Source organism: Colias philodice, chromosome 24, assembly GCF_061535455.1.
Source record: "Colias philodice isolate Cphi_HAF_F1 chromosome 24, ilColPhil1 Martin Lab GWU primary, whole genome shotgun sequence".
Classification (NCBI taxonomy): domain Eukaryota; kingdom Metazoa; phylum Arthropoda; class Insecta; order Lepidoptera; family Pieridae; genus Colias; species Colias philodice.
In genome coordinates this window covers 5,710,073-5,732,171 of record NC_143109.1, presented here as the reverse complement: position 1 = coordinate 5,732,171, position 22,099 = coordinate 5,710,073, and the positions used below count along the sequence as shown (strand labels likewise).

Sequence of the window (22,099 nt, the reverse complement as noted above, 5' to 3'; positions counted from 1 at the left end):
GTTGAGACCGACAGCTTGAAGCCGCAACTGCGCGGTGAACTATAGACATTCACTTCCGTACACGGACTGCTCGAGGAGTCGCGACTGCTTCAAACCGTCAACTGCGCGGTTTGTAGCGACAGCTCGAGCAGTCCGTGTACGTCGCTCAGCCGTTAACTGCTCGAGCTGCCCGTGTACGGCGGCTCTTAGGCTTCCGAACCACAAAAAGAATAAACGGCATCCTTATAGGATCACTTCTTTGTTCACAGGTTTGCGCGGAACCCTCGATGCGCGAGTTTAACTCGAACTTAGCCGGTTTTATTTTTTTAATCATTCTTTACTTTTTACGGTTACTAACTTTCCCAAAACGGAAAATTCTGAATGTTTTATATCAAAAAAATATTCCACGATGCGCCATATTTATAAAATATTTTAGTCAGACACGAGTAAACAAACAAGCAAAAAAATGCCCTAAAATTAAGTATCTTAATTTCAAAATTTCCTGTTACATATTAATTTTTATTTTAGAGTTGGACGCATTTCTAACAAAAAATGGAATCGCAACACTTAGCACAAGTACAGTAAGGTAAGTAAATACGTCAGCTAATTGGAAGATTTTAAATATTAAAAAGTTTATTGCCTTTTATTTGTTTGCTCTTGGAAATAAAAAACATAAAAATAGATTTAATAAGCAACGGATAATGTCTATTTTTCTCGCGAAAATAGAAATTTTATTTGTTGTAAGAATACAAAGTCACTATGTTGTAAGGAATACGTTTATTTAGGACCTTGTAGAGAAAATTGAACTTCCCTCTATAAAACTGTGAAAACTTGAAAGGGATAAAAAAAGCTATAAGTCTTGGAACAACACTTGAGCTTGTAGCCGTAGTGATATGAAAATTTTGCGTATTGTAAATGTAAGTGGTTCATGGGTAGAAATTATATTTATAAATTTATAGTTCTAAAAAATTCTATTTGTAGTGTACATGATAATATGGCTAGGATAATTAGAGAAGATGGTATGATGTATGGACGTGACGGTATTGCCATGACGCGACTTTGAAATATAAACTTTCAACGCGCTTAAAGAAGTTTAATTTAAAAATATCTTTACATAACACGTATGTCTATGGTAAGTGTTTATCGGTAGAAATTGTATGCGTAGTGAATGTAATGCCTATTCAACATTATAATCTAGTGTACGATGAAATTCTATGTTTAGTGTATATAATATTTTGGTATAGCGTATATTGTATTTTTCTATTATATGTCTATGTGTAGTCATGATATGCATGTTCAATACCCATAAGTGAAGTCCCATGTCCCCTAGTGGAATAAGGGGCAGATGCATCTGTTTCACTGATCGATTTTCTTTAGGGACAAGTACATAGTTAGTAGGTGATCAGCCTTCTGTGTCCTGCCAGACCGAGACATTTTTTTTTCTTCGTCTCCACCGGGAATCGAACCCAGGACCCCTTGGTTTTACACTCACGCGTCAACCACTGTACCGAGGAGGCGGTCAATACCCGTGGTAAGTTTTAAATATATGTGTATACTGTTCTTTTGTATCCATACTAATATTATAAATGCGAAAGTAACTCTGTCTGTCTGTCTGTTACTTAATCACGCCTAAACGACTGAACCAATTTTCATGAAATTTGGTATGGAGATATTTTGATACCCGAGAAAGGACATAGGCTACTTTTTATCCCGGGAAAATGACGCAATCTCGGAAATCCCACGGGAACGGGAACTATGCGGGTTTTTCTTTGACTGCGCGGGCGAAGCCGCGGGCGGAAACCTAGTAACTCTATAACTCTATGTCTCACCATGCGGCATCTTATGGTGATGCGAGTCGCGAGCTGCATGCAAGTGCCGCATCATAGCTGCAAGTCGGTCCCGTTCGCGGCGCAGCTGCAGCTCGAGCTGCGCGACCACCTGCATCTGCACGCGGGCTTGGGCTGCCGAGCGGTCGTCGAGTGTGTGGGCTGCTTCCAGGTGCCTGGTGTAGTAAATAATTAATTTATTTATTTGCACCATTGAGGTATTATTACTAGAGAGGGCACCACGAACAAAATCCGTGCGCGGCGCGCAGCAGCGCGGGGCGGCTAGTGAGTCATACACTTTGTAGATATTCTGCCTATTGTTACTTATAAATTAAAACCAATCAATGTAACAAATAAATATTGTTTATCTTATTAAAAAAATATGAATAGACTTAGCAATTAAAACCAACCAATGCAATGTAACAAAAAAAAAATAAGTTAGAGACGATTGACTCCAACTCGTGTTACAAATAGTGTAGTATCGATGTCCTCTCTAATACGTAGTACATGTAACTCAATTATTTGCACAAATTGTGAAAGTGACCCAAGATAGTAAAAACTGTTTTTCAAGAGCACAGATCTTTCATTTACAATTACACATTTGCAAAAATAAGATTTTTTTTTTCAAATCACTTAAAAAAGGTGTAAACTAATGTATCAAAATATGATATGATCACAAGACTAATTTATATCTTCAAATTATGCAATTCGATATTATATAATAAATATGGAGATAAATGTGATTTAACATTTTAATTCTGAATTTTATTACATTATAGGTGTCGACGCTAATTTAGATATTATCTTATTAGTAAATATAAAAATAACTTACTTTAAAAACGCTTGGAAATCTTCGGCCAGAGCATCACAGCCAGGCCATTTGCACACACCCCTTCCGTACAGAGGGTGCTCTTCTATTTCACTACCCCATAGCATTAAACCTAGGATTAAAAATAATTGAATAATATTGAGCTAAAATACTAAACAAATTTTGATAAAATGTTAAGTAGTTCGAAAATAATTAGTTTTGCCCAGGGATAGTAAAATTTTCAAATATAGTAAAATAAAAATTCTCTCTCTCTCTCTCTCTGTAACTGAAATAATTAGTCAATTAAAATCTTAGTTACATACTTCGGAATTTTTAAGTGAACAACTAAATTATAATATCAAAAAAACTCAACCATAAAAGACTAAATAATAAAATAATATGTAAACAAAACTCATTTATTTTATACAAAATATTTTTTACAAAATATGACTACCAATTTTAAATCCAGATCTTTCTACCACTCACCAGGTGGAGCGTTTGGTGGTACAGAAAGTGGTGCATGCATCAAGTACTGACGCTGCACAGCCTGCAGCTGCTGCACGAGCTGCTGCTGCTGGGCTCCCAGCTGCTGCTGGAGTGACCCTGGGTGGAAGAGGATCGTTAGGGACCATAGAGTAGATCATAGTGGAGAACTTTGGCATATTATGATAATATATACGTACAGTTACTTACATATTTTGTAAAATTAAATTGTTATACTGAAATGATTTAAAAGAGCAACTAGGTAGTTTCTTGCCGATTCTTCTCCATAGAAACTGCTTTCCGAATCGGTGGTAAATGTTAAAAATATGTATTGACGTTTCAAAAGTGCTTCTCGAAGAAGTCTAATTGAATAAATAAATATTTGAGTTTGAGTTTGAGTTTGAACTGTTATGATCGTCGGGGACCATGAAGCTGGAGTAGTGTTATGAAGTAAATCCGGTTATGACGATAGGATTATTTACATCATTTTTTAACAAGAACAGAAGTAAAAAGAAGCTAATATTTGAAACTGGGATATGTAACTTGACGTCGACAAATTTAAACTAAGTAATAAATTGAATAATGTATTTGCAGGTGCTACACGAGCTGCTGCTGCTGGGCTCCCAGCTGCTGCCGGAGAGACCCTGGGTGGAAGAGTGCTTATCTTTAGGGACCAAAAAGGTGGAAATGAAATGAAATGAAAATCCCTTAACCCATTGAGCCCCAAGCGGCCCGATCAGTCCCAGACACAATAGATTTTCTATTGTGTCTGTGGTTCCGGGGCCTGAGTTATTATTGCTATAGACATAAAGACAAAAAGAAATAGACAATAAATTAAAAAAAAGGGCGGCCTTATCGCTAGGTAGCAATCTCTACCAGGCAACCTTTACAGTAAAGGAAAGAAATAAAACAAAAAATTTTGTGTGGTTTTATGAAACCACGGTAAAAGTGAAACTGTTCGAACGGTTCCGAACACTGCTTTGTGTAACGCATGTCGCGTGACGGTCGGCTGCTGAGTAGGTATACCTACTCGGCAGCCGCGATACACGCGACATGCGCTACACAGACCAAAAAGTTAGAGACGATGTAATAAAAGTTTCACTTTAAAATTATGTTATGGAGTACTTGAAGTAAATCTGGTACGATAGGATTATTATAACCGTTTTTGAACTACAACAGAAGTAAAAAGAAGGTAATATTTGAAACTGGGATATGTAACTTGACATCGATAATAAACTAGATAATAAATTAAATTATTGGTAAGAACAATCCTAGAATTTGACTGAAATTTACAACTAATGTTTATCATAATTTTTCAACTAAAAACCAATTAACAATATGAAGGTTCTACATATATTATAATTTTAAAGCATTTAACATTTGAAAAAGGTAAAGGGTAAAGATAAAATCTCATCGTAAAGAATAGACGACGTACACAAAAACATAATAGGTAAAAAATGCAATTTATAATATGATAGAGGTCTTACCTGGTGAACTGTCTGGAGGCTGAAGGTGGGATTGTGAAAGCAGATTGAGATTGATCTGATCCTGCAACCGAGATTGCTCCAAGCGCTTGGCTGCCTCGGATGACATGTGCTAGAGAAATCAAATAAATATTTATGGTTATAATAATAAAAATAAGGCGTGTGGCACTCGGGGACTGCCGCGGTAAAGCTATTGCATGCTATGCCTTCAAGCCACACCTCCGTCCTCCGTGCCCGTCGGAGTCGGGAGCGTGAGGTTTTTTCGTTACGGAATTTCTGGATTCGGTCCCCGCGCTCAAGGCCCGCGATAGAAGCAATGCAATAGCTTAAAAATGCTACTTTTCATGTCTGAGATGCAATGGACACTCAAGATATTATTATGTACATCAATATTTTTTATAGAAATATCAAATAAGTTAAAAATAAGGTAGTTACACATTTGCAATTGCTACACAATTCTAAACATGTTTTAATAATTATTAATGGAGAAAAGAAGAAGATGAATAATATAGATTATCATTTCACAGATGGACATTGGACATACTTTGATTACAAGATAAAGGAGAATAAACTGATTATAGCTGAACAATTGCTCACTATCCTTTTTATTCTCAGGGAAGAAATTGTAGGAAGCAATAATATTTATTATTTAGTATCATAATACATACAATCATTAAGTAGACTTTTAAACAAGCTATCTGGACCTACATTTACCACTTTTTTCAATCTCACCTGCTTCTGCATGTGGTGCTGATGAAACAGCCGCTGCTTCATCAGCGCCTGCAGCTGCGAGTGCTGATCGAGCAGCTGCATCGCCAGCAGGTCGGGGGCTACCAGGGGCAGAGGGGAGCGGGGCGCGGTGCCGCTGCCGGCGGGGGACGCGGGCGCGGGGCTTGATTGTGTGGAGCCACCGGTTGGGGATGTGGGGGCGGAGGCCTGATTTTCGTATATTTTGTATAAATAAAAAAGCCGGGTTGCACTCCGGGAGTGCCGGCAGAAGTGAAAACTTGATTATTAACGTTGAGCATGTTTGATATTTTGGAATGGTATCCGTCTTACGCTTTTTCGATCAGGTCACGTGTCCTGACGCGAGTGTAAGATTTTATACCCATTACAGAAAAAGTGCTCAACGCCGCTAAAGAAGTTTTCATTTCAAAAATGTGGTTTGTTGCTTTTGAGATGTTTTTTGTATAGATTTGTGGTGAAATGGTAAGTAGAGGTTTAACTTAGATTTTATTAAGTATATTATATTCGTTAGACTAGTGCTCGAATGATGAGTGACTAATTAATATATTTATTTATTTATGATATTTTTCGGTTTTGCCCGGTCCGGTTTATGTGTATGAAGCTGTGACTAACTCAAAAAATGTAAATTTTAACGAAAATTTCCGTAGTAAAAATGTAGAAAAAAAAAACTTGAAAAAAAAACTTTAAACCTACTAACTAAAAGCTTTTTTTGTAAAATTTTATCGTATTCAGTAGCAACTTATCAATGCATTTAATATTATATTCAAATACTATTTATTTGCCTTACATAAATGACATGAATAATCTATGTCATTAAAGGCGCCGTTTGATTAAGAGGCTAGGCTCTTAATTAAACAGCTGCTTAACTTTCGCTACGACAAGTTTTATACCAAAACCCCTGACTTACATGATTATTAGGTTTTAAATACACTAGTACAACAAATAAATATTAAACTAAAACTCACCCTAGCCAAAGAAAGCGGCTCATTTTCCCGTGGCGGTGAGCGGCGTGGGGGCGAGCTGCGCCGGCGACGCCGCGCCGCCTCGCCCCACCTCCCGGACTCGTCTCTGTAGAGTGTAAAGTTTTTGGTGTTATAGGTGTTACCCTATATTTTAGTCATCATCATCATATTATGTTCCCACTGCTGGGACACGGGCCACCTATGAGAGTATTGGCCATAATCCACCTGACATATTATGTTATGTCGACGAACAGTACATTTGGAAGAGCACATAGAAGCACATTAAATAATGTGCTTCTATATGTAAAAGCTTCCAAAATTATTATGAAAGTATGTAGGTTATAAAAAATGTTGAGTGCAATCTCAAAAAACTTAACAATATATAAAAAAGTATAAAAACGAAAAATTCTACCATGTGCGAATAAAAATAACAATTGAAAAATCTCTACTTCCACCAACAGATTGGGAAAGCCACCGTTTAGAATTTGGTTATAACTTTAAATATCATAAAACCGATATTTAAACTTTAAACTGATTTCCACAGCATAAATAACGGCATTCTGTCATGACCGATTTGAGTCATGTACACACCTATTTGCACACGTCTGATGATTTCACCAAAGCAAAGTAAATAAGATTATGCTAGAAAACTGAACGAATTCTTGGTGTACGCGTCACTCTTTTAAAATAATTATTCATGTTTTTTAAAAAATAAATCATTAATTAGTATTTTTTTGGTAAATATAGCGATATTTAAAAATGTGGTAACCCAAATGTGCTCTAGAAAAGTTGCCAGGATCTTTTGAAGCTTTTGTTTAGGTCCTATTTTCTATTCCTGGGTTTATTTATAGCTGTTTTATTTAATAAATATACCAATTAATATTACCTGTCCAAACAGCGGTCCAGCTCGAAGGAGTTGAGTGGCGGCGGCTTCGCAGCACCACCCGGACTTGAGTTTAGAGCTGGCTCCGGACCCTGATGATGAAAAAAAGACTTTAGCTGTATATTGATGTATTTTATTTCATCTTTTACGGGCGGGCGAAGCCGGGGCGGACCGCTAGTTGTAAATAAAGTGTCCAGTGTTCTCTAGTGGGAAAAGGTAAAGAATTACGCATATATCTGTTTCACTGATTGATTTCCTTTAGGGACAAATGCCTTATCTCTCTGGCGTCTCTGCAGTGATCTCTGTCAGGCAACCATGGGGAGGTAAAAAAGCAAAATATGTGTAAGTTGATTATGTTTGATATACCTACTTAATAGTTAATACATTCGGTGTAATACAAGGTAGAATTATTAGACAAGTTAAGGTTTATAATCTTACAGTCCTTTTGACATATTAAATATGATGATGATTGATGATAATAATGGTGGCGGTGATGATGATGTCCTAGCTACTTTAAAGTATTATTCTCCTTGTTTTTGCATTGGTTTAAATCACTAACTATGCACGCATTAAATTTCATCAAAAGCAAGTACCTACCTATAGTGCCACTTATAATCAAAATCCGTTCAGTAGTTTCCGCGTGAAAGAGTAACAAACATACAGATAGATACATCCTTAAATTTGTAAAATTGTTCGCATTTATAAAATAAGAAAGATTAAATTTATTTCTTTGTCTTTTGTACATATAAATTGATATTAGTCACATAAAAGTGCTTTTAATTATTAAAAAAACGAGGCCGTTAGTGTGAATTCTCTTATCTTTGTTTTTTTTGTATTTATTTCATTAATTAACAACATTCTTCTGTAAAAGTTTAAAATTATTTTTAAGTTAAACAGAGCGTTTTTAAAAGCAAATAATGTAAAATTATCTAAAGTTACTTATTCCATAATTATTCAGACAATGTGGTTAAATAAATTATTTGCTAATCGTAAAAATTTTAGCGCGTTGCTTCACAAGACATTTTTAAATATTCTGCATGCGCTAATCTCAGGAACTACTGGTCTGATTTGAAAAATTATTTCGGTGTTAGATAGCCCGTTTATCGAGGAATGCTTTAGGTTACTAACGGTAGACCAAGCGGAGAAATGCGAGTAAAACCGTGGGGCACAGCTAGGTAATTTGAGATAAGACGAACGTATGGATTGAAATATTTATTATAATACATATTTAATTATTTATAACTAGATTTCCGCCCGCGGCTTCGCCCGCGTTTTCAAAGGAAAACCCGCATAGTTCCTGTTCCCGTGGGATTTCCGGGATAAAACCTATCCTATGTGTTTATCCAAGTTACCCTCTATATGTGTGCTAAATTTGATTGTAATCGGTTCAGTAGTTTTTACGTGAAAGAGTAACAAACATCCATACATCCATACAAACTTTCGGCTTTATAATAGTATTAAGATTAAGATAAAAAGCAACAGAAAAAACAGCAAAAATATTGTGTTTCTGTATTTATTAAACATATTTATTATGTTTTTAAAGTCAACAAATATGATTTATGGAAAAGATATGGGTTCATGAAAAAGATAATATATAATCACTTTTATATTTGTATTCAACTGCAATTTATTCTTGTCAAAATAACATTTTTATATTAAAACCACATTAAAACCATTTTCCTTAATGTTTGAAGCAAAAAAATCTCAATTGAGAATTGAGAAATTAACTCTTTATTCTTAGTATAAATATTATGTTCAAATTAAAATAATTCGAATTAAAAAAGCCTTTTCTAAGTATTTCTTTTCGCATGCAATGATTAAAACCTCAGGCATCCTCCATCCATCTTAGAATACCGCATAGATATCTATAGCTTATATTTCATAATAATAATAATAATTAAGGCGTAGGGATGTGACGACCCCATCGCCCCCGGTTGGCATATCTACAGTAGATATCCCAGCCGTGCAGTCAGTTACCCCGCAGGGCACCTTGTGGCGAGGTGTCGGGGAGTAGCTATAGTGCAGTCATGGGCAGGCTGCGGCTGGTGTCCCACAACACATTAAAATTCTCTAAAGGGCCTCTGCGAGTTGGACCTGTGTCCCCACGTAAGCCTCCCAAAGGACCGGGTACCTTCCTTCTGGTGGTACCCGTGTATTATGGAGAGAAACATAATAATTATATTATAAAGCTGAAGAGTTTGTTTGTTTGTTTGTTTGTTTGAACGCGCTAATCACGGGAACTACTGGTCCGATTTGAAAAATTCTTTCGGTGTTAGATAGCCCATTTATCGAGGAAGGTTATAGGCTATATATCATCACGCTACGACCAACAGGGGTGGAGCCACGGGGGTGAAACCGCGCGGAGCAGCTAGTATTTCATAAGTAGAAATAGCTTTGCTCCGGAGTTTTGCCTACATTGCCCCTAATAATAGATTCTTGATAAATTATTGGGCTATCTACACTGAAAGAATTTTTCAAATCGGACCCGTAGTTCCTGATATTAGCATATTCAACCAATCAACTCTTCAGCTTAATAATATTAGTACCTAAGTATAGAAGAATAGCTTACATACAGAAGTGTAGTTATTTCCAGAAAATAATATGAATTATGCTGAAAATAAGTACAAATTTAAAACCGTGTACACACGAGTCTAGAAACGTAAAAAAACAAAAAAATGTCTTTCAAATAACTATGTTTATATAACGCATTGCCTATATAATGTGTTGTCACAGACAGTAAACATGAATATTTTATTGTATTTAACTTATTTTATTACAAAGCAAACACTATTTATTACTGCTCGACTTATAAAAATTTAAGTCTAACACAGACAGACTAATAAATTCTCGTCAAGGTTTTATAAGCTATTTAAATTAATTTATTAGTAATTTATATAAGAATGAAGATTTTTTAATGATTGTTATATTTATGTGTTTACACTTTATTCATTTTAATATGATTTTTTTTCCATCATGAAATGTTTTTCAATATAACATTGTAATTTATATAAAATAAAAGAATTGTTCCTATTGTTATTATCTCTGTGGTTATTATTAATAACTAAAATAAAAATATACAAATTTAAACAATTCTTCAGTGAAAGTAGCATCATATAAAGGTATAAAGCCCCAGAGTTAAAACGTCTTTTCAAAAGCTTTTCGAAAAATTATTCGAATAACAGGAATAAAATTAATATTGATAAAAGATAAAAGCGTTTTTTATGAAGCAAATACGTGACAAAAGAAAAATTTGTACTAGTTTTCTTTGAAATTGGCTAAAACGCGATCAAAGATTAAATTCAAACATGCTAACTCTATATCTGTCTCTAATTTCCATAAAAAAGCATTACATAGAGTCTAGACCACAAACACAAAGCCACTGCCTTTTTTTTTTTTTTTTTATAGTGGAGAATGCATTTAGGCATACCCAGGGCACTCGGGGGAAGAGCCCTGGGTTATGTCGGACTCACCCTGCTGAGTGCAGGGTCTTACCGACTAAACTCCACTCTGTTCCGCCGTGCCGCTTTATTGACGGGGCCGCGGGTATTCGGTAGAACCGCATCCGCAGACGCAAAGCCACTGCCTAGTGTATAACCGACCTAAAATATTACGTTATGTGTACTTTTAAACCGTTCAACTGAAATACTGCAGTCCACAGTGTATAACCGACCTAAAATGTTATTACAACATGTATATGTATATATGTGTTTATAAGTAACAAACATGTTTGAACTATGAGCTCACCCAATGCTTAAGAGGCATGTTTTGAACGAACTACATAAACATCTAGCAAGTGTTCAATGTAAACTATGTCACAGTACTATTTTTATAAACATCCCTATATTGATAAAAACAATCTATGATCGATTAATATGACTAAATCACTGCATTGTAATAAAGGTTACAATGCAGTTGATATGATAATTTTAGCTATCGTTCCTGTTATGTCTTAAATTATTTCGCCTAAGGACTGATTTTTCAATCCTTGGTTAAAAGTAAAACTTATTCGTGGAATAATGTATAAAACTACCATTTTAAAAACGTATTCTCATTGCCCATATTTGACAGTTTATGTGACCTTTTTAATATTATCGTGTAATACTTTATTAGACGGATAAGTTTTATCCAAGCATTGAAAAATCGGCCCTATAAAAACTAGCTTATTATAAGTCGATCTTGTGACTACCTACCTACCTACGTAGTATAAAACAAAGTCGCCTTCTCTGTCCCTATATCCCTATGACCCTATGTATGTTTATGTCTTTAAAAGTACCGAACGGATTTTGATGCGTTTTATTTAAATAGATAGAGTGATTCTCGAGGAAGGTATATATTTTATTAGGTTTTAGACGAAGCGGGGGAAGTCGCGGGCGGAAAGCTAGTTTCAATATAAAAAAGTGACTCGAATGTATTCAAGCACTTATGTAATATATTCATAAAATACAAACGTATATTATCACTTAAAAATAATATTAGATGCAAGTGGACTCATTATTTAACTTAACTGTACATAGCTCCAGTTATATCTAAATTTTAAACCTTTGCTTAACTGTCTTGATAAATGTTAAACACTCATGACTGTATAAAACCCAAAACATATCTAGCTTTTTCATGCAAACATTTACACATAGTTACGACTTGTTTTGTTGTGTTTTAAAGTCTCACTTCTTACTTACTTCAAGTTATGAGTTACTAGATCCCCGCCCGCGGCTTCGCCCGCTTTGTCTAAAATCTAATAAATTATATACTAAAACCTTCCTCTTGAATCACTCTATCTATTAAATAAAACCGCATAAAAATCCGTTGCGTAGTTTTAAAGATTTAAGCATACATAGGGACATAGGGACAGAGAAAGCGACTTTGTTTTATACTATGTAGTGATTTTAAAAAGGGGTATGGTTAGGGAGCCAGGTGCAAATTTGGTTAATTATTTCCTCTCAAGAGAAAATTCGTCAGACGCCTCAGAGTATAGTATTATAAAGCCTCGTGAACGTCAGCTGGCGCTCGGTTGGGGGGGTGAGCGGTTGTAGCCTCACACGCACGTAGGACAAAAAAATACATTCATTCATTTCCTCTCAGCTAAAAATTTGTCAAATTGTAGCTAACCCAATATCTCAACGAAAAAAAATAATCAGCTGGTTACAACGTGGTGTATTATACGTCAGCTGGTGTCTCGAACATGAAAAAAAAACAATTATTTTCCGTGATTTCCTCTCAAACAAAAATTTACCTGATGATAGCTTATATGTAACTGTGGATAAATATATAAGTCAGCTGGCTATATCTTGGTGGAAAAACCGTCAGCTGATACTTTGAAAGTTATTACATAGGAGTTAGACAGAAGCATCTATTGCCAATTTATATGCATCAGCTGACTAGGTTTTCCTCAACTTATTGCTAGATGATTTTTTAACCGACTTCAAAAAAAAGAAGGAGGTTATCAATTCGGCCGGTATGTTTTTTTTATGTATGTTCACCGATTACTCCGAGGTTTCTGAAACGATTTAGGTGATTCTTTTTTTTGTTTGATGCGGAATGGTGTCGAATTGGTCCCATAAAAATTTTATTCGGATAGGCCCAGTAGTTTTTATTTTATGAGCATTTTTTTCTAATCTCGATGACTTAATTGAAATGAAGCAAGTAAATTTGATTCACTTCCTGGTAACCGATGGAGCTGAAATTTTGTATACGTATGTAAATTGGATAGCGATGAAACATTATCATGATATAGAGCTAATTTGATGATGGAATCGGAAGGTGGCCATAGGAACTCGGTAATATATTGACTCAACTTTAGGTATCGAGTTCGGGCTCGTTGGATTCGTGTTGAAAAATACACTAAAAAGTATTAAATAAAAATAACTACGTTAATCATTGATCTTTTTAGACGATTAAATCCGTACATATGGCAAACAAACTCTTCATTTAAAATTTACGAGAAATTATTTCAATCTGACTTTACGTTGACGTCCTGCAAAACTTACATCGTTGGTATTTATCGACTCTGATAATGAATCGGAAAGAGAGGAAAGTGACTCAAGCCAGAGCGAAAACGAATAAATCATATTGTTCTCATTATCATTTTTTATCAAATTTATATAATAAATATTATTTATCGAGTAACTAGTTCATTTATTGCTAATTGATTATTTAATTATTTAAATATATAAAATTATTTGATTACATACTAATTCGTTTCAAAAATATTGATACTGAATGTTTATTTCAATTCAACTCTTATATTGAAGCGCAATGTCGAATAATTAAAGATACGCCATTTCCTCTCAGATGAAAATATGTGAGCTGATTGTTAATATACTGATGCGATAAATAAAAAAAATCAGCTAGCAATAAGTTGAGGAAAACCTAGTCAGCTGATGCATATAAATTGGCAATAGATGCTTCTGTCTAACTCCTATGTAATAACTTTCAAAGTATCAGCTGACGGTTTTTCCACCAAGATACAGCCAGCTGACTTATATATTTATCCACAGTTACATATAAGCTATCATCAGGTAAATTTTTGTTTGAGAGGAAATCACGGAAAATAATTGTTTTTTTTTTCATGTTCGAGACACCAGCTGACGTATAATACACAACGTTGTAACCAGCTGATTATTTTTTTTCGTTGAGATATTGGGTTAGCTACAATTTGACAAATTTTTAGCTGAGAGGAAATGAATGAATGTATTTTTTTTCCTACGTGCGTGGGAGGCTACAGCCGCTCATCCCCCCAACCGAGCTCCAGCTGACGTTCACGAGGCTTCATAATACTATACTTTGATGCATTTTACTAATTACCGCTTGAGAGGAACTTGGTCATAAAATCTGCTGCTGGCTCCCGGACCAGTATTTTCTATTGGTTTCCATTCCTAAATCATGAAAAACATACTACGTATTAGAGAAGGGGAACTAAAGAAATATACCAGTAGAACCAAACAAAGAATATATAGCCAGATTTCTGTGTCCTTTATTTTTTAATTAAAGTAGAGATATTAAGTTAAGTAGAGAGAATTTTTCTGAGAGAAGCTGACCTACTTATAAAGCTCTTCTTATGTCATGAAATAAATGAAAAGAATGTAGGCTTCTAGTCATTTCAGTTTAAATATCTCAATCCAATTAGACATGATTTAAAAATAGGAAAAACGACTAAAATTAAGATCCATACTGGTATTTTTATGGGGCAAAAGTAAGAAAAAAAAAGACGGGTTGCACTCCGGGAGTGCCGGCAGAAGTGAAAACTTGATTATTAACGTTGAGCCTGTTTGATATTTTGGAATGGTATCCATCTTCACGTGTCCTGACGCGAGTTTAAGATTTTATACCCAACGCCGCTAAAGAAGTTTTCACTTCAAAAAGAGCGTGCTTGCGAGCACACGTGTCAGAAGTGAAACTTCTTCGTCGCTACTCCATGAATTTACGGTATTGCCATGAGTTTACTCTCAATGCACAACAAGTTTCACTTCAAAAATTTTAAATACTTGGTCGGTTTTCAAGTAAAGACTGGGTTCAGTTTTCACTTCCGGCTTCAATCATGATTTTTAAATTAAATAAACATTATTATTTATTTAAATAGGCACGTTTACAAATAACACTCGATACGTGATACAGTAAACATATGTGATAGGATGATCAACAAATTATATAATCCAGCTTATTTCGCGGAAGTAAATATGTTTATTGCACAAATAATTTTAATTTTAATCAATTTGTCTGTGAAGGTCAAAGACATGCAATCGATTATATTGATTGCTTGTTTTTAATCAAGATTCAAGTGATTTTTAAAATAGAGTAGGTGTTATTATTATGATATTAGATAATAAATATTAATAGTACCATTGCAGTACAGTGGGGGTATCTTGAATATAAAGTGTTTGCCAAAAAAACAACTTCTCTAGTGCATTTACAAGAAAATATCCGATACGAAATGGCAGCCATCACTGTGTCTACCTGCCGAGCTGTCATAAATACTGTAATTTTAGTGTTCGATAATGAGTGCCGTGAACGCAATGGACTGCATTTGGACGATATTATTTTAAGAAATAAATTCCCATATTATGCACTTTAATAATTAATAAACATTTTTTCAATACACCGCTTACTTTTTTTTTATTCATCCACAAAATATAAACTTTCTTTTGAGACACCCTGTATTTTAACTTTTTAATTGATCATACCTACATATTAGATTTTTTTTTATAAAATTCAGTTTGAAATTGGAGAAATCACGACTTTCATTTCGGATGAATTTCGATATAGGATCATATTAACTAATATTCCTTGTAGTATTATACAAATATACATGGATGTAGTTAGATAATAATTAGTGTTTTATTATTTCGCAATAATGAAATCTTTACAATATAACCAACGTCATACATGACTAATGTTTAGTTATCGGGTTACATTGTTTTGTTTTTTACAAAAAACACAAGTGTGGTTTGTTGAACGGCGATGTTTCGTAAACATGCCATGTTTGCAAAGTACATACATACACTTATATTAAAACAATTTAAGTTTCAAATTGCTTGAATAAAGTTTTAATTATAACTCTACAATGGATAAATTTGGGACCAATATATACAGTACTAGCAAACCGGGCGAACTCCGTTTCGCCACCAGAGACACCTTTTCTTTGCTATAAACCTCACGGAGCCCGAGACCTTTCCAACGAATGCAAAACCGTGGAAATCGGTTCGTGCATTCTGGAGCTATAGCGTCAGGATGTAAAACCCGACTTATTTTTATGTAGTAGATAGTAAGTAGCTTTCGCCCACGTAGTCAAAGGAAAACCTGCACAGTTCCCGTTCCCGTAGGATTTTCGGGGCTATAATGAATGAAAAATTCTTTCTTTTTTTCAAATAGGGTAATTTTTACCAACTAACCAGAACCTATATTCAACAAGCTACGAATACCTTGGTACGAATCCAAAAAACGAGGTTTAGTTTATAAGAATATTAAGATTTGATATTCTAGTTTTATAGCATTCGAATGCTTTATAAATTAGAAGGATAAACATAATTCGATCCCCAGGTGGGATTCAAACACGCGTCTTTCACCTGAAAGGTGATTAGATGAAAGTCGAATCGATTTTTTTGTATTCTTCAAATATTTCCCATAAATCCCAATATAAATTTATAAAGATATTGAAATCACAAAAGGTTTCTATGGTTGCAGATGAATGAATGAATGAATGAATGAATACTTTATTTGCACCAGAAACAAAATAATAACAAAAAACACAGACAATAGAAAAACGTACAAAAAGGCGGCCTTATCGCTAATACAGCGATCTCTTCCAGGCAACCTTAGGTCAAGGATCATGAGAATTACGTCATATATTGAGATGTACAACTTGTTACTTCTATACTGCTGAAAAACGCTGAAAACAAACACACACTTAAATTGTGCGATTTAAAATATTAACGTAAATGTTTAGGACTTAGCAAGTACTTCTCCTTTGAAGCCCATATTAATATAGAAACCTACAAAATACGAAAACTGTTTTAATGTACCAACGCGTAAAGGCATGAGTATTACCTAGTTAAAAAAAATCACTTACCTGTCTTACTGCGTACAACATAGTAAATTCTTCTCTCTTGGTATAATTGTGTCGATTTCCCGAGATTTATTCACTTATTTTTAATTAATTTCTCTAGCAAATGATATACAGAGCTAATATATCAGTCATAGTCTTAAAAATTTGTTTATTGTTATGTATTCACACATTATTCCACTAAACCATTGTTGATAAGATTATAATGTTTCAGTGAGATGCAAGTTCGTTGTTTTTGTCAGTGTTCAAGTTTGATTTTTGCGAGCGTGAGTGATGTTTTCTTCAAAAAGAAATCCGAAAATGTTTATTTTAAATTTTATCTCATTTATTTATCGGATTTTTCGTGTGACATTTAAGTAATTATCCTGTTTAATCTTTAACTGTTTTGTAATTTATTTATTTATAATTTTGATTAAACGAATAAATAAATTTTAAAAGATTTTTGGATTAATAAATTCGAAAGCGCCATTATTTACATGAATTTAATGTTGTTTAAATGAATTTATTCGTTTTTGAAATAAATAAATTTTATTCGAGGATAATTATTATAATGATACGACTGACCGGTTGGCTTAGTTGGTAGTGGCCCTGCCTTCCAAGCCAGAGGTCGTGGGTTCGATTCCCACCCGGGGCAAATATTTGTGTGATGACCATAGATGTTTGCTCTGTGTCTGGGTGTTTATTATCTATATAAGTATTTATTTAAAATTATGTATGTATGTATGTTTATCAGCCATCTGGTTTCCATAACATAAGTGAAAGCTTAGTATGGGATCAGATCGTGCCGTGTGTGAAAATTGTCCTGAAAATATTTATATTTATTTATTTTATTTTATTTTACGTTAAATATGTGTGTAATGGGTTTATAAAAAGTCGTTTGAATTTCTCATACATAGTGATTTCTATACTATGAAATCTTAAAATGAACTTTTAAAGATTGATTGATTTATATCCACTATATATATATATATATATATATATATATAGTGTATACCACTATATTAAATTAAATCAAGTACCGTAGGTATTATCAAATGAATAATCGAGTTAACAATTATTAATTACTAGCGGTACGCCCCGGCTTCGCCCGTGGTAGATACATATTTACGTTTTCTCTACATAAGAATCATCCTTGTACTTCAAGGAATATAATAAAAAAAGAATTATCGCAATCGGTCCACCCGTTCACGCGTGATGCCATGACCAAGGAAAACGGGTTTCATTTATATATCTAATCGTTGGTAGTTAAAAGTAGAACACAGTAGATAATAACAAGACAAATATTAAGTTCTTAATAAACGATGTTTATAAAAACAAAAAAAAAAACTAATACTTTTGTATAAACAGCCTATATAAAAGCTCACTAACTTAAACTTTTTTAATCAATGTCACTGCTTTTCTTTCTTTAGGAAAATAACGTGAAAAAGAGAGAGAATACTAAGGAATCAATAGTAAATTATTTTGATGGTTCAGTGATCTTAATTTCTCTAATATGGGTTGGTGTAAGTTATCTCAATTTTAATCAAAAAAAGTAGAACTAAAATTTGGAAAGGAAATGTGCAAAATAATTAAATTTTTGTTTTTGAAAATAAACAAGACGTACTGTTAATTAGATTTAAATCGAAACAAATAATCATAGCAACACTATTTGCATCTACCATGAAAAATTATGAAACATTGAAAAAATAAGCCCACGTAGGTTTCCAAAAACTTCGCGATTAAAAAACTTTCATCATACCACCCACAGCAAATCAATAATTTATAAAACAAATCATTTAAAAGCATCGAAGGATAATTACTGAATTTCATTAAAAATGTTCGCAAAGTTCGCAAGGAAGGCAGTCGCTGAACAGCGCCCCATTCCTCCCGACCAATCACAGAAGCCCGCTGAAAAGTACCACGCCTACCCGCTTTTAAGAGACCTCTATAGAACCTTAATAAAGATTTATATTATACTCCAGTATGTACAGAGCTTTAAGTTTTTCCTCCGCTAATTAAACGTATGAACGTTTATTTTTACGTTTTAACGAATTCAGGTTTACGGTTTCAGCTTTCCTTTTAAAATATATTTTCAGTGCGTAATCTGGCTTAGTATGGCTTACAAATCGTTTAAGAGACGATTCTATGATATATAGGGTAATATTAATCCAATTGTTTTCGAATATAGTACTATATTAATAAAATATGAACGCCTGAAAAAAGCCTATTTATATGGACAATAATTGTCTCGGTACATATAATAAAAATGAGATTTTATTTTAAAAGCTGAAATGCTCTTTTTTGGCGAAATAGCATTTGTTCGTATAAATAATCAGAATGATAATTAATATTTTTTAACTTATTTTTGTAGAGTAGACTACTGGAAGTATCTCCTCTTACTTATAACTTAGAATTTGAAGTTAAGCCATATATTATTTATTTATGGCCACATTAACAATAAAATATCTATTCAGCTACAAATGACTCTTTATCTCAAGTTCCTATGGTTCTAAACTCAAACTCAAACTCACAGGCAATTGCCTGAAACTGAAGGAATACGTGTGTGTATAACACTGTGTTATGTATATTGTTTGCAAAACTGATTCAAGCACGATTCAAGAAAGGCAGGTTCCTTAGTAAGACACGAAAATGTATACCTTTATGAGATAGAGGCTCTACTATAAGGTTGTGATATTTTTTTAATTTTCTGGCTTAATAGGTGAGATTTTTTTATTTCGATTGATTTATATCAAAACTATTATACTTATACAAAAAATTAGGTGTCTAAGAGAGTTAGTAGTATCTTCAATATTACGTTTAAAGAAGAATAATTAAATTGTAATTTCGAAATCCATTTATGAAATGACTTTATTGCATTATTTTTCTACACGTACGAAATGTGAATGAAAATTATACGTTCAAACCACTTAGAATGTTATCCAAAATTGAATTGAATTAAAAAACTTAAATTTGCACGTTTTAAAAAAAATAAGATAAAATACTTGATAACCGTTCTACTTGTCTTAATTCACAATTTTGAATTGGTTTACATTAGTTTTGCAATATGATTAAGATATTGACTTGAGGAATTTTAAAAATAAAGTTATAAAAACTAACAGGAAAACAAATAAGATACCTATTTACCTCGTTCAGAAAAAACAAACAATACTAATTCAAACACGTATTACGTAAATAATATAAGATATTTAGAATTTAGGTAATATGATGATGTCTGTGTTTATAAGCGTAACATCACAAAATCTATACTTATAATAATTATGTATTATAAAACTGAAGAGTATGTTTGAAGCTAATCTCAGGAGCTACTGGTCCGATTTGAAAAATTATTTCGGTGTTAGATAGACCATTTATCGAGGAAGGCTATTGGCTATATATTATCACGCTAAAACCAACAGGAGCGGAGCCACGTGAGTGAAACCGCGGGGCGCAGCTAGTTATTGATAAAAATACTACACTTGAACAAATTAAAGAATTTAAATTTCTAAATGCTCTTTTTAAAATCAAATATAATAAAATACTAAAGAAACATTTATGATTCGGTTATAAAAATCAAAGCAAGAATTTTTATTGAGTAAATTAAAACATAAATAAGCAAAACCCATAATGATAAGATTTGAGAGATTTTATCTGAAATTTGATGTTCCATATCAAATAATCTCTATGTACCAAAATTTATATTTCACACCTCAAAATGAGTCTAGTTTTAATTGTCACTGATTTACGAACTAAACATATTATAATTTATATTACTAGCTGTGCCCCGCGGTTTTACCCGCATTGCTCAGCTCCTATTAGTTTTGGTTTGATGATATAGAGCCTATAGGCTACGGTGGCTACCTCGATAAATGGGCTATTTAACACTGAAAATATTTTTCAAATCGGACGCGTATTTCCTGAGATTAGCGTGTACAACCAAACTAACAAACTTTTCAGGTTTATAATATCAGTATGGATATAAAGAAAACAGACTATAATCTAATATGTTACTAATACCTACGCCCCTTTTTTATCAAAGGATTGGATCATAATTATATTCCTGCAATAATTATAATAACGCAAATACGAGAAAATATTTCGATGTAATTTTCTTTGTGAATGAAGAATCTATATTTTATTTGCAAAGCCCTAAATGGATGGATGTTTGTTACTCTTTTAATCAAAAACAGTTAATCAGATCTATATTAAATTTGTATAGATTACTAGCGGTCCGCCCCGGCTTCGCCCGTGGTACATATTTACGTTTTCTCTACATAAAAACCATCCTCGTACTTCAAGGAATATAATAAAAAAAGAATTATCGAAATCGGTTCAGCCGTTCTCGAGTTATGCGCTTACCAACACATTTTGCGATTCATTTTTATATATAAAGATTATAGTCTGTTTTTACCAGAGAAGGCAAGTGAAGCCGCAGGCCGCAGTAATTATTTAGTAATCTGTGCTATAGTTAGCAATATTATAAATAGCCTAATAACCATCCATGTAGGAATGCCTGTGGATTTAAATTAATTTTTAAATCCTGATAAATGACATTCGAGAAGGCTACATTTTATGGAATCAAATTGACTAGGACAACATTTTTTAACTCTAAATCATAAAATATGTATCAAGAGATAGACAAAAGTGTATCTATAAATATTAAGAATCTTGTACCATAGCGAAGAAACATCATTTATTTACTTAATCCATACTTATATAATATTATAAATGCGTAAGTAACTCTGTCTGTCTGTCTGTTACTCAATCACGCCTTAACTACTGAACCAATTTGCGTGAAATTTGGTATAGAGATATTTTGATACCCGAGAAAGGACATAGGATAGGTTTTATCCCGGAAATCCCACGGGAACGGGAACTATGCGGGTTTTTCTTTGACTGCGCGGGCGATGCCGCGGGTGGAAAGCTAGTTCATAATAAAAATATGCTGATTGTCATAAAACGAAGAATATCTCAGACCGCCATTATCTCTATCGTATTTTATGACCTAAATTAAAATAACAAGTATTTTTACATTCTTCACAAAGTATGACCTAATTTCGGACTGATTTTAAATTATACTTAATACGAATTGAACGATCTTTTAGTTTTAAACTAATTGTTTACATCTTCATTTTTATACCTGAGTTTTATGAATACAAGTACTTATAATAAAAATAAATAAAAAATTGTAGGAAAATCTTGGTTTTATTAAATGCATGTTTATTCATTAACTGAAACTGTATACATATTATTTTTAATTAATAAGTACGTACGTATATATATCCATTCTTCGTTCACTTCCTTCGATTTAAATTTTCAACATATTGTTTTCAAAGTATTGTATCCTCTTTTTCTAAAATATCAATATTTTCATTATTGTAATTCGTTCATCACT

At 33.3% G+C, this 22,099-nt stretch overlaps 1 protein-coding gene across 3 annotated transcripts in view; it reads right to left on the bottom strand.

The window, feature by feature from the left end:
* The window catches only part of FoxP (forkhead box transcription factor P), a 68,384-nt gene that overhangs the window by 12,307 nt on the left and 33,978 nt on the right, over positions 1-22,099 (bottom strand). For all 3 annotated transcript variants that reach the window (XM_089710360.1, XM_089710359.1, XM_089710358.1), the window contains 7 exons: positions 7,176-7,264; positions 6,293-6,395; positions 5,313-5,516; positions 4,584-4,692; positions 3,100-3,216; positions 2,638-2,746; positions 1,809-1,981 (listed from right to left, as the gene is read on the bottom strand). In XM_089710360.1, the coding sequence (XP_089566486.1) occupies positions 1,809-1,981; positions 2,638-2,746; positions 3,100-3,216; positions 4,584-4,692; positions 5,313-5,516; positions 6,293-6,395; positions 7,176-7,264 (904 nt within the window). The remainder of the gene's footprint in view (positions 1-1,808; positions 1,982-2,637; positions 2,747-3,099; positions 3,217-4,583; positions 4,693-5,312; positions 5,517-6,292; positions 6,396-7,175; positions 7,265-22,099) is intronic.